General features: G+C 34.5%; 1 protein-coding gene across 3 annotated transcripts in view; it reads left to right on the forward strand.

The window, feature by feature from the left end:
* Nucleotides 1–18,115, forward strand: part of EFNB2 (ephrin B2) — a 54,558-nt gene that overhangs the window by 14,698 nt on the left and 21,745 nt on the right. For all 3 annotated transcript variants that reach the window (XM_044670537.1, XM_044670539.1, XM_044670538.1), the window contains exon 2: nt 12,826–13,109. In XM_044670537.1, the coding sequence (XP_044526472.1) occupies nt 12,826–13,109 (284 nt within the window). The remainder of the gene's footprint in view (nt 1–12,825; nt 13,110–18,115) is intronic.

Genomic DNA, 18,115 nt, shown 5'->3' on the forward strand with positions numbered 1-18,115 from the left:
AGAGAGAGAGAGAGAGAGAGAGAGAGAGAGAGAGAGAGAGAGAGAGAGAAAAGGAGACAGAGAGAAGGAGACAGAGAGAGAAGGAGACAGAGAGGAGGCAAAGAAGAAGCCTGACCAGTAATTCTCTGGTTACAGAGCAGCCACTTATCTGATTATGAAAGACTACTAATACCTTCCTCTATACAGCACTTTTATTTTGCCAATTTTTTAACTTGTCCCTGAAAAACTGATGCTAGGGTTCTTATATCAACTCATATGGAGTATATTACTCATATAGAGCAAAATTTAAGATGATCTTGCATTCACTCTTTTGAAATGTATTCACAGGGAACTCTATCTTACTACATACTTTAAAAAATCTATGTGGTATGAACATTTCTTTTTGTATAATTAAAGAGCTTCAAAATAGGAAAAATATTTAATTGTGGATAGGAAGGCTCGTGAGGATATGAAAATGTATACATTCTAGTTCTAGGTAGTGATATAATTACGTATGCCACAAATCCATATTCATCCCATTTTGTTATCTTTTAAAATAACCAATAGAATCGAGTCTTCAACTGGATCAATTAGCAACTCTTTAATCTCAATATTCCATAAAACCAGCTGAAAATACTCTTTAAATTTTATATATTTATACTTGTATAAATATAAGGAAAAGCCACCATTGCCTAGTATTTTATCTATAAATAACAAAAGTCCCCACCTTCTTTTATAGACTTTTTCTTAAGAGCATGACTTAGAACAAGACTGTACAGGTGAGAATAAATTGCAATTGGGAAAGAGAAGACTCTAAACTCTTTTTGTCTGTGGGTTATGAAATATTTGTTTCAGTAATGGAGGCAGTAGAGCCAACCTAGTACATTATGGTAAGAATGAAATCATCTATTTGCCTTCTCCCCCTCCCCCATGCCCATGCCCTATATATCAATCATTTTTAAACCCCACCCACAATTTTTCATTCCTTATGTGGATATTTCAGAAACGTAACAAAATGGTTTTTTTTATAAAGGGGATGAGACTTAGAGAATCAACCAAATAATGCTTCAATTTTCACTTTGAAAAAGGTAACTAAGTATTGGGTTTTTTTGTTGTTGTTGTTTTGGTCTGTTTCACTTTTTTTTTAAAGTCTATGTTGGCTGGTCTCTGTTAACCTGTAAAGAGAAAAAAAATCTCATGGATTTTGTACATCAGACACATGGACATAGTTTGCCTGCTTTGCTTTCAGGAAATTAACACACTACAGTTCTGTATCTTTTAAAACAAGAGATATGTTTTTCATCTTTGCTTGCAGTGTATGTGACCACCCTCCTTGTGGAGCAGGTTTTTATTACAGTGTAATCAAGACACATATAAAGAAAGACTCGATAAATAATTGCATTGTTTTCTGAGAGAAGGGAGGAAAAAACCTATTTTAATCTTCTTAGGAGAATGTTAAAAATAAAGCTTTAATTTAGCATCAGGTTTTTTAAGCATTGTGTGATAAATAGGAAAAAACACCAACATTAATATCAAAGGGAGTCAGTTTTCATTACAGTAAAGGTTCGATTGTGCAGTGCTGTAGGCACTGAAATTTAATATTATTGTGACTTGTACAGTAATTGTAGAATGACAGAGGGAAATGGATTAAGTTTAAATGTAAGTGTACACAATAGCACATGGACTCCGTCAAAGGGAAGTTTAAGTTATTGGAGCAGGGAGAGAGCCCTCTGGCTCTGTCATTATGAATTAGTATTTTGTAAATAACTAGCCCCTGAACTGTAGATTCATTACTTTCCTCAAATGTATACATATGACATGTACACAGATGCATCCATGCTATTTGTAACTGCATTGGAGAGTTGCTGAACTGGTTTTTGGCCCATATGCTTACAGTGCAATTGATTCTCTGAGGCTTCTCATCTTTCTTTTTTCTTTGAAAAAAAAAAAAAAGATTGTACTTGCCATTGGTGTGAAGCTTGAAATGCACACTCCCTCCCCCCACTTTTAGCTCTGAGATTCATAACCCTTTGATGGCCCTAACCTGAATAACCCCCCCCCCCCCAATTTGCCTCTTTTCTTTTCCTTGAATAAACTAGGTTCAAGTTGCAGGTGATCTTTGTTTTAGAAAAGTGTGAAAGAAGGGGCACCTGTGAAAACAGGCAGTTGTCCCAACCCACATACACATTTACAGAAAATGGCCATTGAAGCTTCTAATTTCTGCCTTCCTTCTTAAGACAGTTTAAAGCCAATGGGAAGCTCTAGTGTTGCTGGTTGCTTGAAGCTTTAAGGTAATTGCTTGATGCTCTAAGAGTGCTATCTGGTAACTTAATTCAGTACAAACTTAATACCCCAAAGCAACACCCCACTCTTGCTCTTGTTTTTGCTATAAGTATCTGCAAAAACCTGTTCTAATGTTAGAGTGCAAAAGGGGGCAGTAAAGGGCTGTCCACAAAAATGGAAATATTTTTTCAAGGGTTCTTTTTATAGTCAATAGAGCTGTAGTAGTCCTTGGGCCTGTGATCTTATTTATTCGTTTTCAAATAAAAGTTTTTAAAAATTCTCTTTGGCATTTAGAGAATGTGTCATTAAACAATCTAGCATCTAAACCAATGTGAAACTGAATATCATGCCTCTATAGGAAATGGGCCATCAGATTGGAAGTATGGATCCAAACCCTTTTTCAAGGGTATTTATGTAAGTTCCAACTACTTAGATTTTTCTTTAAAGTAATCTGTAGTTCCAGTGAGCACAGAATATCTTTTCCTTTTTTATAAATGTAATTACATCTCTTCAAAAAAATGAGAACAAAACAAAATCTGTAAGTTTGAGGTTTCTAGTTGAAATACCAAAGTGTGTGGTAATGTCATAGGTCAAGAGTTGGGCTTTGATCCAGAGCAGCATGCATCATTTATCAAGAGTTAACTAGGAAAAAAAAATAGCCTATTGCAATGAACCTCCAGAGTGTTTTCTCATTCAGAAATTTTGAAATTGTTTATATAGACTGGGTTCTCTCTGTGGCCTATGACACTAGCAATTAATAATTTAAAAGAGAGAAGGAAAAAAGGAAGACATTTTAAAAAATAAGTGCATCTTTCTTAAACAAAATAAATTGGAAGTGTGTTTAACACATATACAGGTCACTAGTGAATAAATAGATGACTGGATATGTTTCTGGTTTGCCAGTTTCTAGGATTAGGGAGTGCTACCTAGAAGTGTTACCCACAGCTCAAATCTTCAGAGAGTATGAAGATCCAACACATCAACTTGATTAAGAACAACTAATGCTATGCATTGTCATGTGTTTTGTGGTTCCAGGAATTTGTTGACTAATCTTACTAAAGACATAATTTTGTGGCATTAAATTGCAGCCCAAATAATAGCACCCAAACTTTGAAAGTATACAGATATTATCAATATTCTATGTAATTATCCTGAGATCCAAAACATACTGAAAAGTTGAAAATACACACCAAGCGGGTAATTTTTAAAAAACTGGAATGATGAAAACAATTGTCTTAAATTTTTGGAAGTTGCAATATTTAAAAAGTGTTATTTATCCTAAGAAAATCTGGTATACAATGAAAAAATAGGAGTTGAATGATGGCAAGAAATCTGGGCCAAAGCATTTTCATATTGCAATAGAGGAACTATTTGTGAATGACTTAAAATCAGTTCTAATAAATCACACTTTGTACTCTTTACATTTTGGAATTTAATTACAAACACGTTTTTGGAAATATTTTTAAATATTTTGTTGACTTCTGGATACCAGACTTAAGATCAGAATTGGTTTTTATTGTGTATCATATTATAGAAATCTGCCAAATTTTTATAGGTTTTAAGCTGAGTTCTGCAAATAAATTAGAAGGGAATGGTGTTGATAAAGTTCAGTACATATTTAATTTGCTGTTAAGTTTTTTTCATTGCAACATAAATTTATGATTCTACTTCCTTTCATCCTGTTATTTTTATAATTAATAGGACCCTCTTTCACCAGTGAATGCTACATACTATAAATAATCATACATATGAACAATTTTGTATCATTTAAAAATATTTTTATGTGAATTCCATTAAACAAAGAACTAGTTGAAGAACTGAGAAATTGGCATCTTTAAAGTAAAATGTTTTTGTACTTTATCTCCTAGACACACCATCAGTTTCTTTCCAATTGTAAGGATGTGCCTTTCCCAGTCAGTTAAGTTTGAATGGCCAGGCAAAGAAGTGTGTTACAAATTACTCAATACTTCGGCATTTATGTATGCAGTTTATACTACATTAATTTGTACTTTTTTGTATCTTGCTTTTTAAAAGTATTTTTAAAATAGTTTCCTTTTGTGCATAAGTTGCCTTTCTTAGTCAGTAGGCTTCTAAGTATTGTAACCAGGTGATGAATTTATAGTTATAGCTTGAGTTGAAATTCTGATCCTTCTACTTAATTCCCTATATGATCCTAATGCAGATATTTCAGTTCTCTGGACCTTAGTTTCTTAGTAAAATGCAGAGTTTGCATGAAATAATCTCTAAACATTTCCTCTAGTTCTAGATCTATGAACCTATAATCCAGAGTGTTTATTGCTACATACAAGGGTTATACAGTCCAGCTCATCTATAAGAGCAAGAATTGGAGAAAAATGATATGCTATTGCTAGGGTCGTAGTTATAGAGATAACCTAGTGTAGAGGTTACAGTCCTGAACTAGGATTCATAAAGACTTAGATTCTACATTTATCCACAGAGGTTTACTACTACTATGCAACTCTGGCTGAGTGGTTGCTGTAGGTATCATCCCTTCTTCATAAAATGGCAAGAATAATGACATCTATCTAAAAGGGTTGAGGGGGGTGGGAGGATCAAATGAGATCATGTATAGAAAAGGCTTTGTGAGTCTCTAAGCACTGTATAAATTGTAGACATTCATCAAAGAATTATTTAGTGTTCACTGTGTACCAAGTTCTATGCTTAGCCCAGTGCCTACAAAGTATGGCAAAAAATAGTTCCTGTTTTCAAGGCACTCACTGCCTAATAGGGGAGATTACATGTAAAGAACTAGAAAGATAGATGGATAGATAAATAGATAGATGGATAGAGGGATAGATGGTTAGAGGGATAGAAGGATAGATAGATGGATAGGTAGATAGATGGATAGATAGATAGATGGATAGAGGGATAGATAGATAGATGGATGGATGGATGGATAGATGGATAGAGGGATAGATAGATAGATAGATAGATAGATAGATAGATAGATAGATAGATAGAAGGATAGATAGAGGGATAGATAGGTAGGTAGTAGATAGATAGAGGGATAGATAGGTAGGTAGTAGATAGATAGATAGAGGGATAGATGGATAGATAGAGAAATAGAGGGATAGATGGATGGATAGATAGGTAGGTAGAGAGATATGTAGATGGTTAATCTCAATAAGGACATGTGTTGTATATATAACTATTTTGCACACACATATGTCATCTACCATCTACTCGTATGTATATTAACAGTCACATTAGTCTTCGGAGTAGCATAATCTTAAGGGAAGGCTCTAGTAGCTGGAAAAGTCTTCTTGCAGAAGCTTGGATTTGAGCAGTTTTGAAGAAAGCCAGGAACACCAAGAGGTAGAGAAGTTGAGGGGCAGGGCATGGGGGACTATCAGTGCAAAGACAGATATTTATTTTTTGTAATTTTTCCTCTATTTCAATAACTGGTAGGCTTTTATGAATAATTTAATCTTATTTACCAGGATTTTATTTTGGTGAATTATGATGTAAAGACTGTCATTTTCCATTTCTAGTTACCAGCTTTTAGCAATACAATAGAATTTGTTCATGATATGGCTTGTTATTATGCAGATTGCAATGAGGGCAGATCAAATCATGCCCCTCAAATATAACAACTGCAGATATACAATAAAGCTATTGCCAAGGAAGCCTATAAGGAAAGTGTTAGTCATATCCAGAAGCACAGAACTAAGAAGCAATATTATAAACGGTTTCTACTTTGTTATTTTGGAAATAAGATCAACAGTGTCATCCCTTAGTAGAAATTCACATTTAGCCTGGAGAATGCAGATACATCATACTAATTGTGTACCCTGCATTATTATTGTTTTTTTAGACTTTGTTCATTTTCTTCCAAAATCACTATAAGAAACCAATGAATTCAATTTAAAGTATAAAATCTAAGCTTCAAAAACATTATAATAGGACATATATGTATATTTACACATGTAACAGGGAGCAAAATCATTTTTACAAATATACCCCAAAACATATACAAGAAACCATGTAATACACTTTAATTTTCACAAAATACTTTTAAAATAGTCATTCTAGAGGGGTAGGTAGTACAAATATTGTTAACTTTATTTCACAAAGAAAGAAACAAGCTCAGAAACAGTAACTTGCCCATGATCTCATAGCTCGTGTAGAAGAAAGAACAACAAATTTAGAGTCAGGATGTGGGTTTGAATTCTGCATCTCATACCTGCGTGACTTTGGGCAGCAAATTCTTTGACTGGAAAATGAAATAGTTGGAATAGCTGAATTCTTGAGGTCCCTTTCAGCTTGAAATTTTATGACCTTATAAGCACTGCATTTAAGATTTGAACGTAGTTCAGTGACTTGCCTCAAGGACTATATTTCCATGAAATCAGGTTTAACTCTGGAAGGCTAGCCCTAGAATAGACCTGTAGTAACACCAAGGACCCTATTAACCACATGCTAAGAACACAAGGGCCCCAAATTCCATTATGTTCTAAAGTAGCTTTATTATTAAGAAATGTATGCCACCCTTATTTGCCTGTGTGATCAACTTCCCTCGTTGGTAAACAGAGGTTGTTTGCTTTTGGATGTCAATTATAATTTTGTGTAAGAAAGAAAACCATGGAGTTAGTCTGCCTTATTCATGCTTTGGGGTTGTAGGTCCTCGGGGGATTAGGTATACATACTAGGTGGCAATGTTTTATGATCCTATAGTCTCAGATGTCTAGCTTAAAAGAAGCCTCAGGACTTTAGACACAGCTAATGTGCCCTCAGCATGAAGCTGTACATTCTGTGGCTCTTAATGGGATGCTTGTGTGCCCTTGTGGTATATTTCCTTTCTCTTGACTTTGACTTCATTTTACAGCTTTAAAAGTACATCAAAAAAAAAAAAAGAAAGCAGTTTGTTTTTAATGCTAAATTTAGGAAGAAACAGCAGAGACAGGACACTTCAGAGAAGGGACACTGGCTGAACTTCACTCGTCATATTTGTCACTGATTTTGTAGTTTTCTTCTCTATGTACATATGATGTAGACAGGTGGAGGAGATTGCATTCCTGAAACTCCATCTAGGAAAGATGTGTGGACAAGGACAAGACCTTTCCCCTTAACCATTCCTAAATCTTACTAGAGTGGAGCACTGGATGGGATGCTTAGACCAAATTTGTCAGTGTGCCTTGTGCCTTCTTGTCGTTAGAGCAGTTTTCCTATGGCCTTGAATGCCTTCCCTCCCCATTTCAGGTCATCGTAATTCTGTCATCTTTCAGGTGCAACTCAGATTTCATATTGTGTTTGGCTTTACCTAATAAATGCTATCCCAGAGTAACCATTCTTCTTCATTCCTTTGGCATTTACTACCAGCATCACCCCCTGAGTACCTTATACTCTACCTTCTAATAGGTAGCATTTTTGTGTGTCTTACCTCCTAGACAGATTGTTAGCTCTTAGAAGGGAGAAAGGAGAAAGTGTGATATTATGGGGAATGCCTTGACCTGAGAATCTTGAAACATTGGTTCCACTATAAATGTATTGTCTTGGGCAGATGAGACTCTGACCATCTTCAGTGTTTCCCCTACAATACTTATGCATTTATTATGTTCTCTCCCTCCCTCTTCCTCTCTTTCATTCTCTATCTCCCTCTCCCTCTCCCTTAGTCTCTCTCTCTCTCTCCCTCTCCCTTAGTCTCTCTCTCTCTCTCTCTCTGTCTATCTCTCTGTCTCTTTCCACCTTCTCTTTTTTGTCTCTATGTCTCTGTCTTTTTTCACATTATATTTATTTTTAGGTTAATTTCCTTGCTCCAGTTTCCAGAAGTGCCTATGTTTGCTCTTAGTAGGTTCTCAATAAGTGCTAAACTTAATAATAGTTATTTAGTCATTTAATATTTGTCTCTATATTGTGGATAATGATTTGGGGGATTTGGATTCTGACCTTTTGCTGTACTTCTCCCCATTTTCTTTGATCCTTGACTTGATTATGTATGAGTATACAACTTCATCTGGAAAACAGATCTACATTCAGTAGATAGGTCAATGTCTAATTTAAAATTTTTTTCTGGTACAGTGGATTGAATTTTGGAAAAAGAATTAGGACGTCTGTTTTAGTCTTGTAACAGTCATAGCCATTTTTTCTGTTGAGAAATCACTTATTTTTCAGTGCATGAGGATTCTCATTTGTGGGCTTGATGTACAAGAAAACTTCCTATCCATTAGAGCTATTTAAAAAAAAAGAAGAAGAATGTGTTGCCTGGGGACTGGGTTCCTGATTCTTTGTCCTTTACTAGTTGGAACAGATGACCTCTTGAGTCCTTCACACTCTGAACCTATGTATTATCCTTGTGGTATAATATGCAAGCAATCCAGTTTTCTAATGGAAACTTTGTGATTGCTTAGATTTTTAATACTCTGTAAAACTTTGAACTATTTAATATAAGATCTTAGGCCTTATATTACTGGTGAATGGTAGATAAATTACTTATTTTTTGATTGAATTATTTAATCACTACTTTAGACCAGCATGCTAGATTACTGTACAGTTTCTCCAAATATAAAAAAAAGAAGTGTATAATGATACACTTTAAAGTTTTGAGTGCTAACACTGGATAATTGACATATTAAAATGTTCATTTTTATATCATATTTTAAAAATGTAAATTGATGCTAGCTTTATTAATTTTCATGATTACCATTATTATTACTTTTCAGATTATCAAGCACTTGTCTTTACATGTTGGGTTCTATATAAAGACAAATAAGTAGATGTCATTTTAATCCCATGTGAGCTTTATTTTTAAAATTAAGCGATGCTTAATAAGTATTGAATAGGTAAAGTTAATAAAGCATTAATCAAATCTAGGTTCACCTTTACAGAATTAATTTAGAAAATTGAGATCATTATTTAGATGATACAGGGAATATCCCAACCCCCACTGGTGCTTTCCCCAAAATATCTAAGTAATAGATACCATTACTGAAAGGTGAATAATTTAAAGTCCAGAAATGAGTATATTTCATACCTATATTGAGGGATTAATTTTTGCTTGATGGTGAATATTTGTTAGAGGAAACTTGTTTCATTTTTTTTGCTGATGGGGTGTAGAGTTGGAGAGGAAAATAATAGGTTTCTGTTCATTAAAAAATGGCAGAGTATTACAGATATGATATGTTACATATACTTTAAGATGAGGCCACTGTATTATTTGTTTTACTCAGCTGCTTTGCCTGTTTATAAGAGATCTCTCAAGAAGTGAGAGCAATTTGTAAATGTTTGTAATATAAAAACAATACACATCAATAAAACTTTAAAAAGGAAAAAAGTGATCGAAATTTAAAACATTTTAAAAATCCTTGAATTACTTAATTTCTTATAATGTAAGAAAGCATAAGATAGCATATAAGATAGCAAATAAGCAATAAGAAAGCAAAATGAAAAACTAAAGTTAAAGTTTAAAAAAAGGCAAACCCTACATTCTCTAGTAAATAAACACAAAAACTCATAGGAGTTATATGCCTACATATACTGGAGGAGGAAATCACCTCTTCACTTATTTAGGGAAATTCTCATAAAGAAACAGGTATTTCAGGAGGTTCTTGAATGAAAAAAAAAGGAGGAGAGCATGGCAAGTGTCATTTAGAAATAGAGTACAGTCTGGGAAAAGATCATGGATCTCATATGTCCTGGACCCTATATACAATCCTCTTGGAAGCCTATGGACCCCTTTATAGAAAAGCATACAAGAGGGAAGTGGTATGTGTGGTTCTAGTGACTGAGATGAAAGGGTTGCTTTGGAATATAAAAAGAAAAGTAACAGAATTTTGCTAGGTAAAGGAAAAGAAAACTTAGTGGCATTTTCCTTGGTTTCTGCTTCTTGAGAAGTTGGTTGATGGTGAAAGAGAACACAAAATAATGGGTGTGCAGAGAAGAGAGCAATTTTAAATCTATCGTGCTTAATTTCAGTTAGCAATAAATTATTGCAATAGGAAAAGATGGTGCAATGTATAGAGTGTTGGGTCTGGAGTCAGAAAGATCTGAGTTTAAATCAAGCCTAGGACACTTACTAGCCTTGTAACCCTGGCTAGTCTTTTAACATTGTTTGCTTCAGTTTCCTCATCTTTATTTTTTATTTTATTTATTATTTATTTTTAATAATAGTTTCCTCATCTTTAAAATGGAAGAAATAACAGCATCTAACTGACCTCCAACTTCCAAGATTGTTGTGAGGATCAAGTGAGATAATAATGCAAAATGTCTGGCATGCTATAGATGCTGTATAAATGTCAGTTATTATTATTATACTATAGGCTATGTGGAGCTAGATTTGAGCAGGAAAGTTTAGTGGTAGGCAAAGATTTCTGCTTCTTTTACAGAATAAGTGAAATTATCTGAATTCTCAATATACAGGCTGAACAGTGGATGTCAAACTATGAAGAAGTGTGATGAAGGGGAAAGTATTGGATATGGAATAAAAGAACTGGAGGTTCAGAATTCCAAGTTCTGTGATTTACTATCGGTAGCACTTTGGGCAGGTCCCTAATTTCTCTAGTGTTCAGGTTCTTCATCTGTAAAATAAGGGAGAATAAACTAAATGCTCTCTCAGGGTCCCGCCTAAGAAAGTGTATTTGATGCTAGCCCTGGGACATCATCACAACTAGTAAACCAAGGAGGACTGAATTTATTGATTCCTCAAAAGAAAATCCTAGGGGCAATTAGATGACTCAGTAGATAGAGAGCCAAGCCTTAGAGAATGGAGATCCTCAGTTCATGTCTCACCTCAGCCATTTATTAGCTGTGTGACCCTAGACAAGTCACTTAACTCTAATAGTCTAGCCCTTGCTGCTCTTCTACTTTGGAACCGGTTTTAAGACAGAAGGGAAGGGAAGGGAAGGGAAGGGAAAGGAAGAAGGAAAAGAAAGGAAAGGAAAAGAAAAAGAAAAGGAAAGGAATACTATACATACAGCCAAAAATTTGAAGATCCTGAGATGAACTATGTCACTGACATTTCTGGAAAAACTATAGGTTAATTGCTGGTACAACTAGAAAGTTGTTTCTAATTTACAGTTATTCTAGTATAATAATGGCGTAACCAATTGGTCATTTTGATTTTTTCCATTAGGGAGGACTTTTATATTAAATTCACTTCTTGTTTACTTTTGAGCAATATGAATATAATGCCCATGCCCAGACTATAAAGGAAGCCATTACAGGGAAAACTGTGTTGCTGGACTTTTTTTTAAGCTCTAAAATGAAAAAGCCCAAGGAAGAGTGGCATACTGTAGTATGCAACATACATTTTTCCTGCCATAAAATGGCATTTAAAAAAATAAACCTGTAATTAAATTTCTCTTTGTCATGTTACATGCTGCTTCGCAACCAACATAATGCACTTACAGAGAAAATTAATGCCATTCATTAGTATAAATCATAAGCTTATGGGACCAAGCAAGTCCCCATATGGATTTGAATTTGGGGGTGTTAAACCATATTTTTTTTTCATTTTCACTAGTGAATGATGACCCAATAATAATCATGGCTGGTGGGCTTCTTCAGTTAAATAAAGGATTGTATTGGAAGGATTCAAAACCTAGGGCTTTGTTCTCAGGCTTTAATATTTTAATGAGCCTGCAGGCTTGGCTGCCTACGAATGAGCTGGGATTTCTAAGTGTGTTGTTTAATGTTAGCAGTTGTAGAAGGATGCTTCATTAGGAAGCTCTTGTTTCAGCTTCTCAAAGAAACTCTCCATTAAGAAAGATCTTTCAGCAGCATGGAGGGCCCGAAAGAGAAAGAGGGGCGGGAAGCTTTTAGCTTCAGGCATTAGGGGATATTGTATCAGTAGCCTTCATTCCAAAGCTTTGCTTCTAAGCAGTAATTGGAGCAAATACATCTTAAAAAAAAATCAGTACAGAAGGACAGTGGCTGTTGTCCCTGCAAGAGGAGGGCCCTTCATCTTGCAGCTGAATCAATATTACAACTAATTATTTCTAGTTATCTTTTATGGGTTTGTAAGACATTTCTTTTGTTCAGTATATAAAAAACCTATTGTTTGATCAGTGACTGACTAATTATGATAAGTAATTTGAAACATTCTTGATGAAACTTGTCTGTTAATTAACATCAACAGCAAATGGAAAATAACAGGACAACAAAGTGTTAGTACATCCACTGTTCTCTGAGATTGATGAGATCTTTGTATGGAATTCCCAATACACGAAAGCTGCCAATTCGTTTAAACACACATACACACATACAAAACAAACAGGTGGGAAGGTCTGACTCACCACCAAGGAAAATTTCTTGCAGAGTTAAACAAAGAACTACTGAAACATTATGACTGAGGGGGTGGTTAAATAATTAGAGCAGGACAGAACACACTGCTTCTCTTAAAGGGTGTATTTAGTCCTCTTCCCCTCCCCCTCCTTTAAATATTGATCCCTAAGCTTATATCCATGGGAGGGCGAAGGGCCATTGGAGAAATTTGGTTATTGAGGGTATAGAACTGCCAATTGGGAAATCTGAGAAATATTGCATTATGCAGTATTGCTATTCGGTTCAACTCAAATGTCATCTCTTTTCTGTTTTTGGTTCTTTTAGATTTCTACCTGGACAAGGACTGGTACTATATCCACAGATAGGAGACAAACTGGACATAATCTGCCCAAAGGTGGACTCTAAAACTATTGGCCAGTATGAATATTATAAAGTCTATATGGTTGATAAAGACCAAGCAGATAAATGCACTATTAAAAAGGAAAACACACCTCTGCTCAACTGTGCCAAGCCAGACCAAGACGTTAAATTTACCATCAAGTTTCAAGAATTCAGCCCTAACCTCTGGGGTTTAGAATTTCAAAAAAACAAAGATTATTACATTATATGTAAGTACAAAATGCAAATATTGTTACGATCTATAATGTTAAAGTAAAGATAAGCTGGATGGGTTTGTATGCGTTTAAACATTTTCTTAAAAAACGATTTCTTGGTAATTCTGTTTCATTGAGGATATCCGCATTCAAATGCTTATTTTCAAGTTCAATTCAGTTTATTACAGTATAATAATAATTTTGGCTAAATATATATGCATATTTCTCGATAAAGACTGTGTGTGTACATGCATAAAATGAGAAAAGGGTTTGCTTAATAACTAGTAGCTACTTGAAACATTTGAATATTTTTGTTTTCTTGCTAACAAAATCTATTTTAATGTTTGCCTAGGAATTTTTGATAGTTCCATCCCACGCAAATAGTATCTTGTCTTTGGGGGATAAAAAAGTGGGACTTTGTCTTAGACCTTGTGGTTGCTTTTGACCACAAACACCACGATTATCTTTCAGTTAAAACTGGCTTAAGATGTTTGGTCTGGTGAGCTAAAATGAAGGCATTAAGATAATTCATTTTATTTTTGTTGATATGCTTTGGGCATTTGTCCAAGTGGCGTTACAGCTGTGGGAGACAGGGCAAATCATAGGCACCCAGAAATGCCAGCTCTATTGCTTATGGGGCAGTCTTTAAGACATTACACTTAATATGAATACCTAGATCCCTGGTCTAGATTGGATACTGCTTTTATTAATAAATTTTAATTAATAAAATAAATAGCTCCTTAGTTATTTAATAAAAATCATCCTGTAATAATTTGGTACCTAAAGTGAGTAAGGCACTCCACTGTGTAAGAAGATAATATCAGAAGGCCAGGATTTGGGCTAAATCTGTGGGATTGTGACAAAATGGAATGATATAATTATCCAGATAAATTTGGCTGGGGGCAGGGGGGTGTGGGTGGAAGAATTCATACCATACTGAAAATATTTTTGGTTTGACAGGTACACATAATTATTTAAAATTTCAAATTACATAGGTCTTTATTCTCAACTCAGTAAATCTTTTGATCAAATCAACAAAAATTGAGCACTTTTTGAGTCGTGAAGGTTCTCTTTGTATTAAAGGAGTAGAGTCTAAGTCTGTGATTTCATTGAAATAGGGGAAAATTGAGTAAGGAAACTCCCTTTACCAATGCATAAATGACTTGCCTCCTCACATAGTATGTGTCAGAATTAGAATTTGAACCCAGATCCTTCCCACTTAAGAGATTGGCCCTTATCTTTTACTACACAATCCCTTTCACACTCTCTCTCTCTCTCTCTCTCTCTCTCTCTCTCTCTCTCTCTCTCTCTCTCTCTCTCTGTATTAAAATGCCTCCAAAATAGAGGATGTTGTATTAGAGTCTCCCAGTACTTAGACTTTTTTTTTTTTTTTTTTTGCAATCAGTTTGTAAACTATTGGTGACTCTCATTTTACTGGGCTACCACATTTTTACTCCACTAGGTTAATAGTTTATTGGATATTATTCTCATTTCTACTGGGACAGTCTTGGCAAATAACAGATATTTCCTAATGTATTTCATTGTAATCAAAGGCAAAGCATCAAAACATTTTACAGCTGAAATGAAAAACAGTACTAAAATTACCTTAAATTGTTGTGTAGTTTTTGTCTCTTGGCCTCTGCTGTGAATCTGGAATGCTAGAGAAACTACAAATCAGCTTTTAAACGAAGTTGATTTAGAGTGATACATTCAGAGGGAGTCACACAAAATAAAAGGGGCCAAAGCAATACTGGAGGTAAAGGGACAATTGTGATAGAAGGAATTAAAACCAGCCAAAGGAATAAGAGAATCAGATTAAGGAGGAAATGTATAAAAATAACATTAAGGGATTCCCATTTTTTTTAAAAGAAAGATATAATTACTGTGTACTAATACTGAAGCTTCAGAATGAGATTTGTTGGGAGTCTGGCAGTTTGAACCTAGTTCAATTTCTTTTGGCAGGTGGTGGAGTAAGACTGGTAGCAAGGGGTTCAGATGTACAGGGTCAGATCCTTTACGATTCCAGAGGTAGCTGAATTTGAATAAAATCGAATTTTTTAAAAATGCTGTTTTAGAGCAGATAGTTCAGAATAGACCAGTTAAAATGGAAGACATTACAATTCATCTATCCATTCATTCAACAAACATGAAAATAGTTCCCACTCAGCTATTAAGTCACTGTGTTATACAGGCTGAGGGGAAAATATAGATAAATGATGGCCTTGCACTCAAGGCTTACAATCTAGTAGGGGACTTAATATTTAGGGTACTATTATAACGATTACTCTATTTTTTTTTAATCCATAGAAGTTTAAAGCATCACCCATACTGTTTTCCATTTGACACTTGAGTCAAAATAAAAGAGTAAAATTGTTATGGGTATTGTGGTAGATAACCCTCAATGTAGCTTTATTATTTAATAAAATAGATAAAACTCTGAATTACATGGAATGTTACTTATAGAATCATAAAATTTAGAGCTATTAAGGGATCTTAGAGATGATCTAATCTAACTCCCTTATTTTGTTGATGAAGAAAAAATTTGCTCAAGGTCACCTGGATAGTAGTTGGAAGAGTTGGGATTTTGCAGTCTTTCAGGTAAATAAAAGAAGTTCACCCATGTATCTGGAATAGTGTAAATTGTTGCACAATTTCCATTAATATGGTGAAAATGGAATTCTTCTTAGACCAGTACTGTTTTCAAAATCTTAGATTGAGCTAGTATAGCATAGCATAGGAATTATATACACATTTTATGACTGTTGGTTATCTGAGTGGTTGACTTGTAAACAGTGATAACTTACTATAAAAATGATGTTATAATGTAACTTCAATATTTGTTAATCTAGGGGAGAGGGTCATAGTAATTAATTTAAAGACCCAGAAGGTTGTTTTTGTGTATTCCTTGATATATGATTATCAAACAATTAGAGAAGGTATCTTGGCTTCTGAAGTATGCCAAGAAACTAAAGCAACCAAAAGTTACATTCTAATATGGTTTTCTCTTCAAATAATTGTTATTCTCATAAGATGGTGAGAACTACCATATATAGCACTATTAAAGCTTTGAGGCAGGGCTCAAAAATTTGTTCTGGATCTAGAAATCAATCACAAAATGAAGGAATGACATTAATTTCATAGAGGAACCTCATTAATAAGTGCTTTCGACTAAGCAAGCATTGTTTAATGGATTTCCCTTCCTATGCAGATAGTCAAAGGGACAAGAGAGATAGAAAAAGGAGAAAGGAGTGAAGGCTTTAGGGTCTCACTACAAATAAATAATCTCAAAACTTAACCTAAGGAAAGATTGTGATTTTGCCCGAAATAAGAAGGCTTACATCTTCTCCTCACCTTCACCATGTAGTGAGATAGATAGATAGAGCTTTCACCCAAGAAGGGACAGGCTTTGAGCCCACATTCTTTTTTTAAGCAAACACATTTGGAGAAGAGAAGGAAAAAGGGTGACCTCATTTATTACTAAAAACGGACAATTGTATGAGTTGGAAGATATGTAACAGAGAGGGGTTGGAAAGCAGAAGCTGTTGCTATGGGTACATGTCTGACTCAGTTTCACAGCTTTTTTTGGGGGTGGGGGTAGGGGAGATAAAACTTTTCTAGTGATTCTAATGCATAATGTACTATCCTTACTACACTAGATTTAGTTGAATTTGAATAAATTCAGTTGTTTAAATGCTGCCTTGGGAAAAATACTACAAAGTAGATCAATCATAATAGCAGAAGACATTAAAATTCATTCATTCGTCTATTCTACAAACATTTGTATGTGGTTTTGGTGGGGGCCTGGGTGGAAGGAGGCTGTAGCAGGGGATCCACACACAATGAGATGTGGTTTGTAACTGGTCTCAGTGGAGCCTTGATATGTTTGGAAACGTGTCTCTCCAATATGTTCTTCTATCGCCCAGAGTCCCAAGAGGTTCAGTTGTTGGATGTTAAGAATGTCCATTGCCTGTTATTGATACACCCTTTCTTCTACTTCCAGAAAGAACTGAGTTCATATGCACTTTGAATATCTTATTTCAGGATGTTTTATGACTGAATTTTAATATTGAAATCTGTACCTATCTATATACATTGTTGAAAGGACTTGGGCAACACAAGATTTCTAGATACCATGAATTAATTTGTTGAGTCCTGTTTTAAGATACTGGAGAAAATTTCTCTTCAGTCTCACAGAACTGATTTTTATGTAGGCTTCACGTTCATAGAAATGGGAGTACAGGATGGAAAACAACTAAAAAGCCTTTGTCTAAACCTAAATGCTAATTCTCTTGCTTTTTCATAGTCTTCCAAGACAATGGAAGAATCTAAAGATAAGAAATCCTTATTTTTCCATAGAAAATAAGGAAATTTTAAGTTTTAAAATTAATATTTCTGGTGTCAGGACACTTACAAAATGGTATTCTAATAGTACTCCTTTTATGATGCTTAGAGAGCAAATACTCTGCATTTTAGAAGTAGGTAGACTTTTAAAACCAGGGATCTTTTGCTCATTCATAATATTCTCAGCATTATGAAAAGAGAAATTCTGTATGTACTTAATTCTGTGTGTTTCTTGGTAGTAACCAGCTTTTAAATAAGAATGAAAAGGATCAACTTTCTTTACAATAGAGGAAGGAAAAGGAACCAGTTTGAAAAAGAATATGATTTGCATGGTTTGCAGGTAATCCAAAATATCAGTTGATTTAATTAGTATACAATAACTCCCAAATGAGAAATATAAATCAAACATGAGATTTTTTCCCCCCCAGTGGAATCATAAAATATTTTTCTGGACCATAATAAAGACCTTTGATCTAATGTGTTAACAAGACTTAAAATATAATTAATCATTTTTGAGGGATCAAAGGAAATCATGTTTATTAGTTGAAATTATACTTTTAGACCTACAAGTTTTCCATCAAATTGCCTTAGGAAAAGCCTTGTAGAAATTATGCGGAGCCTTATTATCATACCTTACATTTTAAGAACATTTGCTCTGATGTCCAGCAAAATAGAATATG

This window comes from Gracilinanus agilis, chromosome 3 (genome assembly GCF_016433145.1).
Source record: "Gracilinanus agilis isolate LMUSP501 chromosome 3, AgileGrace, whole genome shotgun sequence".
Classification (NCBI taxonomy): Eukaryota; Metazoa; Chordata; class Mammalia; order Didelphimorphia; family Didelphidae; genus Gracilinanus; species Gracilinanus agilis.